The sequence below is a fragment of the Diplotaxodon limnothrissa genome, linkage group LG7, assembly GCF_057381915.1.
Source record: "Diplotaxodon limnothrissa isolate DT_005_m linkage group LG7, D_limnothrissa_male_GT1.1, whole genome shotgun sequence".
NCBI lineage: Eukaryota > Metazoa > Chordata > Actinopteri > Cichliformes > Cichlidae > Diplotaxodon > Diplotaxodon limnothrissa.
Genome location: NC_140602.1, coordinates 1,202,031 through 1,210,451, shown reverse-complemented (window position 1 = coordinate 1,210,451; position 8,421 = coordinate 1,202,031). Strand labels below are relative to the sequence as shown.

The 8,421-nt window shown below is 42.4% G+C and overlaps 1 protein-coding gene across 3 annotated transcripts in view; it reads left to right on the top strand.

The window, feature by feature from the left end:
• Nucleotides 1-8,421, top strand: part of gnao1a (guanine nucleotide binding protein (G protein), alpha activating activity polypeptide O, a) — a 109,016-nt gene that overhangs the window by 87,954 nt on the left and 12,641 nt on the right. For all 3 annotated transcript variants that reach the window (XM_085358960.1, XM_085358962.1, XM_085358961.1), the window contains exons 5-6: nucleotides 2,894-3,022; nucleotides 4,702-4,831. In XM_085358960.1, the coding sequence (XP_085215086.1) occupies nucleotides 2,894-3,022; nucleotides 4,702-4,831 (259 nt within the window). The remainder of the gene's footprint in view (nucleotides 1-2,893; nucleotides 3,023-4,701; nucleotides 4,832-8,421) is intronic.

Below are 8,421 nucleotides of genomic sequence, written 5' to 3'. Positions count from 1 at the left end.
TTTCGGGAAGAGCCGTGCTGCTCTCTGAGAGGAAGCTAGTACCATGCTCTCCTGGGCTTTAAATGCATTGACCGACTGTTAACTGTATATTTCTGTACATTTAAGTATTATTATTCATAGTGCTGCATTCATTGACCTTTTTTATAGGTAATTTCATTGTTTAATCACATAAAATTCTTCCTAATTTAATGTTTAAAAGCACTTGAAAAAGGCAAAATCCCATGTAAAATTAGGGCAACAAACTGTATTGTCATTACTGAAAATAACCGTATTTTCATGGGAAAGTTATTTTCTGTGATTTTATCGTATTATTTTGGTGCCCCAGCTGCCGGAAAATTACTGTTTTTTTAGGATTTTTTTTACAGTGTAGTTTTCCAGCCTGGACGGGAACATAAAGTAGAAATCAGCTTGATTGCCGAGCAGTTAGCAGTTAGCGATCAGTCTGACCGTGTCAGAGATCATTGTTCCTTGGCACAGCACTAATTAAGTTAACCACTGTTGTAATTATTAAACACTTTACTGGAAATTTAATAAACAGTGACCCTGTATTTCCCCCCTTAGTAAAATATAACTCTATAGAAGCTACGCCTACAAACATCTGCTGGGCTTATCATGTCTGGTTTGCTAGATTAGCTAGCTACTCAGCTACACATTAGTTAGTAGCCAAAGCCCAATGACGTGGCAGATCAGCATCAAGTCTGTTGAAAGTTGCTTTTGGTCAAGCATTCTTTTAGTGATAAGCCATAATGTTGTATGTACTCCTGAGGTCGGTGTTCATTGACCTAGCGTACCAAGAAGTATGTCCGCTAAAAACAGCCTAACACAGGTTACAAAAAGTCATCTGCCTGTCCGAAGGTGATATGTAGTTGACATTACTGTGTGTTTGAGACCTTTGTGGGACTGCAGCTCTGCACATTATATAATGGCATTTGTGTTAGTGTGAGTTCGTGTGAAAAGGTGTTTCTGTGAAGCCTAACAGCAGAATGGAAACAACCAACAGGAGGAGCGGACGTGTTCTTGTTAGAGAGGGTCAGACCTCCTGAAGGTCACGAATGGCAAATAACCTAACCCTAACCCTAACCCTTCTTTCTTAGTAAACCTTCTAAGCTCCTCGCAGTTCTTTGGGCTCATTATTTACATTTCCCACGTGCTAGGTTTTGGAAATCTGCTGTTTCTTTGCAAAATGTTTGTGACTTTTCAGTTTGAAATACCGAGTGGTTCACACAAATTGCATGAACCACTCGGCATAATTGATCTGCTTTGGATTGCTTTGTAATGAAGTGCTCTGGTTTGTTTGACTGACTGCCTTGTAATCTAATTAGCATCCTTTCATTTTGTGAATTGAAACATGCTTTAACACCAAGTCACTAATCCAGTCAACGGATGCTGTGTAGAAACATGGTGCGCACATCTTCAGGATGTGGTGCTTGTTTGTTTTCAGTTTCAGAAATAAATCGAGGCTCAGCTGTTCACACTTTCATCTTTGCTCAGGATAAAAATATCCAGTCTTCTTGTGTCCTCCTTACAGCTTTCACATTTTAATCACAATATAATTCAGATTCCTTTCTCTTTAATCAGTTGTTCTTATCGCTGAAGCTGTGACAGTGTACCATCCATTTCTTTTTCTCGTCATCTCTCTAGCTTTTGTCTTTTAAAAGTAACTAATGATCCTCCTAACGGCTCTGAAACAACACTTTGAACAGTTTCTAGATTAAAGATATGCATCTGTGGCACCAAGGCTTTGGGCTAGTCACCTATTACAGTTACATTCAGATGACTCTGTGGACTTTAAACTTGGTTTTCAGTTGATACTTTTACTGATTTTAATTTATTATGCATCTTGTTTATGGCTTTTAATTTTCTTATTTATTTTACTTTATTTGTGTCCAGCACTTTGTGACCACTCGTCTATGGAAGGTGCTTCATGAACACTTTTATAACCTTTGTAAATGTTACTTACTGTCTGTGTCCTTCGCCCCGATGGTGAGATTGACCTTAATTTAAAGAAGGGAATAAACAAGAAAGGAAAAAATGAGGGATTAAACCTTCCAAGGTGCACATTAGCTGGAACCAGAGCAGTATTCAGGTGTTAAAGAGGAAGGCAAGCCTAACAATCACAAAGTGACTCTAACATAACTGTAGCTCTTCCTTCTGTCGCCCTTAGCTGTGTGCTACAGTAGATAGTGTGAGAGCTCGAGTGACTGAGAGAACGATTCTCTGGATTCTGCTGTTCACGATTATTTGATTTATACGTGCACATTAAAAAATAAAGGCCCTCTTCCAGGGATATTCCGTTACATAAGTGAATCCTCCCATTCCCCTTCCTCACTTGTTACCAAGTGGCTGCTCCATGTGGTAACTTTGTATTTCAGACAGACGTTATTCTTCTAATGTGTAGCAGCGAGAAGTTTGCTGTTATCCAGTAAACCAAAATTTAATCAACATTTCTGAGCCACTAAAATAGATTTCTACAATGAGATATTGAACCATGTGACACATTGCTGTTGCTACAGTGCTGATTTGAGGCTCACTTCCCATAGAAGGAGCAGGGAAAGAACAGAAGCACCTGGAATTAGCTCAGATATTTGCAGATCTACAGTGGTGGGTGGGTGGGTGTCAGATTGTGCTCATTATGCAACACAAATTCACACTTAAATTGAAAGTAGGCCATAGCACCACAAATCCATTCACATCTCTGTCAATGCAGTCATCAACATTGAGCCACTTACATGAGCTCCTGGTGGATGTAAAGGACACTTCAGGGAAATTTGTGAGAACAATGGCTCGCTGATGTTTTTGGACCTCATTTACACGTGGTATTTTCCTGCAGTTGTTGTATGGGTACACAAACAGTTGTTGTGTCAGATTCTGAGTTTTGTGTGTCTGTGTGCAGCTATCTAGACAGCCTAGATCGAATTGGTGCGGCGGACTACCAGCCCACAGAGCAGGACATCCTGAGGACCCGAGTGAAGACCACAGGCATCGTCGAGACACACTTTACCTTCAAAAACCTTCATTTCAGGTCAGTATCCAAAGCGACTGCTGCCCCGATGTGTGCGCTCGGTGCTTCACTCTCAGCGGTGCCTCTTACTGCTCCTCTAGCCAAGCGTACAGTAGGAACTCCAGCCTGTAATTAATGAGATTAAATGCTTTAAACAAGTGTCTATATTTATGATTCCCTTCCTTTTAAATGAGCTCTGATTCAATTAGAACAAGGAGCCGTGGGAATGATGACAGAGAGGAGAGGCATTATGGGAAAGAGAAGGGGCGAGTCCTGTTCTGGCGTCTAATCTAATCGCTCATTTTCCGCCCTACTTCTGTGGATGTGTGCAGGTATAAGCACACATTCATGTCCTAACTGAAGACAGCAGAGGGGTTAATACGTGTAGCATAGACACCAATTATTTTTCTGGATGGATGCACATCACGTTTGGCAGCTAATGCTTGTTTTGCTTTTCCTCCTTCTTTTGCTTGGGTTATATTGTGCAGTTCGTTCTGCTGAGTGATGCTTTCCTCTGTCACTCTCACCGTTGTGTAGGAGTTGTGCTGGGTGTGCTTTGTTGAAGAAGCCTGAATATTGTCAGCTCAGTTGCTATTACTAGCAGTCAGGCAGTGTGTGGGAGGCTACAGTGTTCCTCTCCTGGGTGTAACCCATGAACCTACCTACCATTATACCCATCACAGACTTGACTGACTTCATCTCACTGTGGATTAAGTCCTTTAGGGTGGTTGTTATGTTCTTTTCTAAAATTGCACATCTGAATCTGGTCATTTGCAACATCAGCTGACTTACTTTCAGTGCAGCACACTCCTGTTTTTTGGTTAGTGTGTGTTTTTGTATACTTGTGACAGATGTTGAGCTACCTCAACAGTTTCAGCTTTAGTGCAGTCCTCAGAAAATCAAACCTGACGTCAGAAATTGCCACGTGTCTGTGGTAATCGATCTGGAAAACTGTCGCTGCAGAGGAGAGACGGGAGAAACAAATCCAGATACTCTGAAGCTCCATTTCTCTCACTGTGATAAAACCCTGATAGGATTTAGCGTCAGGCTAACACCCTGATCTGTACACGCCGCAGTCAGCAGGTACAGTGTGCATACGCAGAGGCACTGTCCTCGCTCATGCAGAGGAAATCCTAATAGCAACCTTCTGACAGCAAATATAAGAGCTCCTTTGTTTATCTGAAGAGCGTAAATAAGTGAAAGTCACATGTCAGATCATCATCGGTGATAACAGTATAAGGAAATGATGTCAGCATAAAAACTGTTTCTGTGTTTCTTTAAACCACAAACTGTTTCAAAAATCAGATTCTGAGGAGAAAAGAAGGAAATCCAAGAAGATCTTTGTGACGGCGCTCGGGACGCTGTTAATATCAGACATCCTCAGAGCACCTTCAGGTCCAGGAGCGAGGCCAGAGTCCTTCTGTGTGGACGTAAACCTGTTATTAGGACTGTGTTATACCCACGGACTGAAAGCTGCTTTACTCCCCGGATCTCCGTCAGTTTGGACGTCTGCTAAGAAGTCGTTCTCAAATTGAATCAGGCTTCGAAATGAGCTTCAAATTGAATCACTTTCTAATTTGACTTGACTGAATTTAATTTATTATTTCTATTTTGTACAAATGTAATAATTGACGATTTCAATTATGTTTGTGTTAAAAAATCTGATCTTGTTTCCCGTGTTTGTCTCTTGTGTCCATCAGGCTGTTTGATGTGGGAGGTCAAAGGTCAGAGAGGAAGAAGTGGATTCATTGTTTTGAGGATGTCACAGCCATTATTTTCTGTGTGGCGCTCAGCGGATATGACCAGGTGCTGCATGAGGACGAGACCACGGTAAGGACACGTGTTCACAGCTGTGCTCTCTCTCTCCAGTGAATCCGTCCCACGTTTATGCATTCTGGATTTAGGAAAACAAAGGTCACGGCACACACGACAAGCAGCCAGTGTAAAGATAGATCTATGTTTGTCACATGTAAGCGGACACAAAGCTTGTGACAGGGCTGGAGAGAAATGTCTGAAGAAATCAAGCCGTGCACATCTGAAAGGGTTATATATAAATACCTAATGCAGTCCCATTAGGACCCACAGACTGACTCTGTGGTAAACCACACGTCGTGCTACACAGTGAACTTCTGTGGAATTATCCTCTGGGCTTTTACTCACTTCCTGCTGCAGAATACGTGAGGACGCTGAAGTCCCCACGGAAAATAGTTTTCAGACTTTTTGTTTAACAAAGGTTGTAACTGAATGCAAAGGTACATGCGAGTTATTTTTCTCCATGCAAATTATTCTTCCCTGCAACGCACAATAAACAAATTTCTAACTTGGACACAGCGAATGTTCCACATGATTCAACACGGCGGCTGTAGAGTCCGGGACGGGTGAAGTGTCGTCACTGCAGAGAAGAAAGAAGCGGTGACATTAACCACAGAGGATCCCTAACGATTATATCGCGTAACCTAAAACAAATAAGCTGATTTGAATGCACAGCACTCGCTGCTATTTATAAGCATAGAGTGAATCCTGGGAGAATTCCAGGAAGTCGAAATGTGTTCAGGTGCTCATCTATTTATGCAGCTGTCATCAAGCTTCCCTCTGAGCTGGGAGCACCAGAAGACGGGCGCTGGAGGAGAGGAAATATCCACCACAAAATGTGCTCACAAATAGCTTCGTCCTGTTTTTGCCGCTTGCATTTAAAATCTGTTGTTTCTGTGCCTCCATATAAATAGCGGTGCAGTTGTAAACAGGCGTAGCTTTGAGCTTGCTGTTTCACAGTCGTGCATTTGTCTTTACAAACCTGTGTGGAAGAAGCAAAATCCCACCGAAAGAAACAGCCTGGACCTTTTTCAACGACGAGCTAGTGATTCTGATTTGTTGACGTAGAAACCGTGAAAGAGCGTGAAAGGCTGCCTCTGTTACCTCTGCACCAGTGCCACAGGAGTTTCAATCAAAAGTGTCGTACTTAATGATCGCTTGACAGAAATTTACAGTATTGCTAAGGTCATGAACGAGAGACGTGATGTGACAGCTGAAAATCCCAAGACACAACAAGACAGATCCAGGCATCCAGCAGTAAACACGCTCATATGTTCAGACAACACGAGCTGGAGTGTTTTTGTTTTTGCAATCTGACTGACGTAATTCTCAAATCAACACTAATATTGTTGAACCAAACAGTTTTCAACGAGCTGCTGCATCCTCTGCCAGTTTTACTAGCAGATGCGTCCATATGCGCACAGTGAGGATGTTACACAGTCGAATGGTAAAGATACCCCCCCCCCCCCGACCCGGCAGTAATGGGAGTGATACATACTGCATATCCCTTCTGGGCAGTTCATCAAAGTCGCTGATAGGCTGTGGATTTAATTAGCATGGCAATATTTCCCATTATACTGATCCTTGCTGGACGGGAGATTTTTCTTTTCCCTATCAGACCGAGATCGTGCGTCTGCAGCCCTCACTGCTCTGTCTGCTGACTTGGTTCGAAGGCTGTTTCATGCTGCATGACGACATGCTCCGTGCCTGCATTTAACTGTGTTTAATGACGTTTGAAATAGTTTTCCCAAGAACTCCCAGAATACTAGAGATCGCCAAAGTCACACGACTCAGTCTTTTAATGTCACTATACACATGTACAGTGAGATCCACAGTTAGTGTGCAAATATACAAATAAAAGTGTTATATATTTACAGTGTGGGTTATTGCACAGTATTGACGGTAGTTTATGTACAGAGGGAAGTCCTTGGATTGGGGGGTGGAGCTGTGTCGTCACGTGTGAGCTCAGGGTGGCTTTTGGGAAGAAACTGTTACATTATATCAATGTGTTGTTATTATCAGTATTATTATTATTATGTATTAATAAATAATGGTGGCAAAAAACAAAATAGGTTCATTCACATTTCACTGTTATGAACTCCTTGACATTATACATCCCATAATCACCCACACACATGACATTTATAACACTTCTGTTTAAACAAGAGATGACACGTGTGAGTTACAGCTTCAAAGATACTGCTTGAGTGAATGTTTCTTAAAGCCTTTCAGCACTTGCAGATATGCTGCCATTGGTAGAACAGGAAAACTTCTTATAGCCGAGATTTATTCGTGGGCTGTTTCGGAGAACAGAGAAGAGCTGAAAGAGCCGCTCGCCGGCTTTCTGACCTTTTAAAAAGCATCAGTGTGTTAGAGAGACATCGACACGGCTCACGCTACACTCAGTGCTGTTGCTTTGTTGTTCTATTGCGTCTACTCCAGCAGCTCTGGCATTGTGTTTTTTCTGTGTCACCTCCTCATTTCTGTTGGAGCGCTCTAACGAACACAGGCGTATCCCCCCACCCTTTGACGACACGACTGCTGTATGTGGATACTGTCTTCCTGCCTAAACACTTTCCTTTTAGCACTTGGGATGCATGTGTGTGTATGTGGGATAGAGGACGGGGGGTTAAAAAGGAAGTGGGACTTGGGTTGGGGCGACGGGGTCCCTTGCATTTTCTGTTCCTGCTCTAAGCTCCGCCCTGCAGCATCTCTGGCTACTTCCACTCCTCCTGTCACTGTTGCCATCGACTGTCTTCTCTAACCAATCAGCAGTCAGATCTTCTACAGAAGCTCCACCCACAGACAGGTATGAAACCACCCCGATAGGTGTACGCACACTCTGAGAGTTGAAAGCAGCGCCTCTTTGTGTCTGTGAGCCGCTCAATCCAAAAATGTTGTCTGGCTTTCTCCTCTCTCTTTCTTCCTGGTAACTTTTTAAAGCTCTTCTTAATTTCCTAATTTTCTATAGATCTGTTTTTCCCTAATCCAATCAGCTGCTTTTGCTCCCCTGTCCTGATCTAAGCAGGAAAGAAATCAAACTGGAGAGAAACTGCTTTCAACTCTGTCTCTGAATCAATTTCACTGTAGCATGAACGGGTTTGTTATGAACAAATAATCCAGGCCTCAGTTTTGTTTCATCTTCTACTTATTTTAGTAGCCAACCAAACAGTGGATACTAATTATTCATTTATGAAGCACATGCATTGTTCCTGTTTGGCCGAGAAGATAAATATAGTCAGAAAACACTTGCAAAGCTTTTAGTTTCAAAGTGCAGTAATAACTTGAGCCTCCTCTTCCTCCTCCTCTCTGCCTTTACACTTCATTACCTCCACAAACTGTCACTGCAGCTTTTTCCTCAAATACATGCTGCCAGCCCGTGCAGTCACCTCCTCCTCCTGAAAGCCTCACTCTGCAGGGCCCAGAGTGGGTGCTTGTGCTTAGTTGCTCAGTGTAATAGAAGCTAACTGGCTAAAAGAGCATGGCTTTGCTATTTAGATTACTAATAATGTTGATTACTGATACGCTGATACAAATACACATACCCAGATATACGTGTCACTTTCCAAGAGGAACTTCTAGGACTTCTGTTCTTAGATTCAATTTTA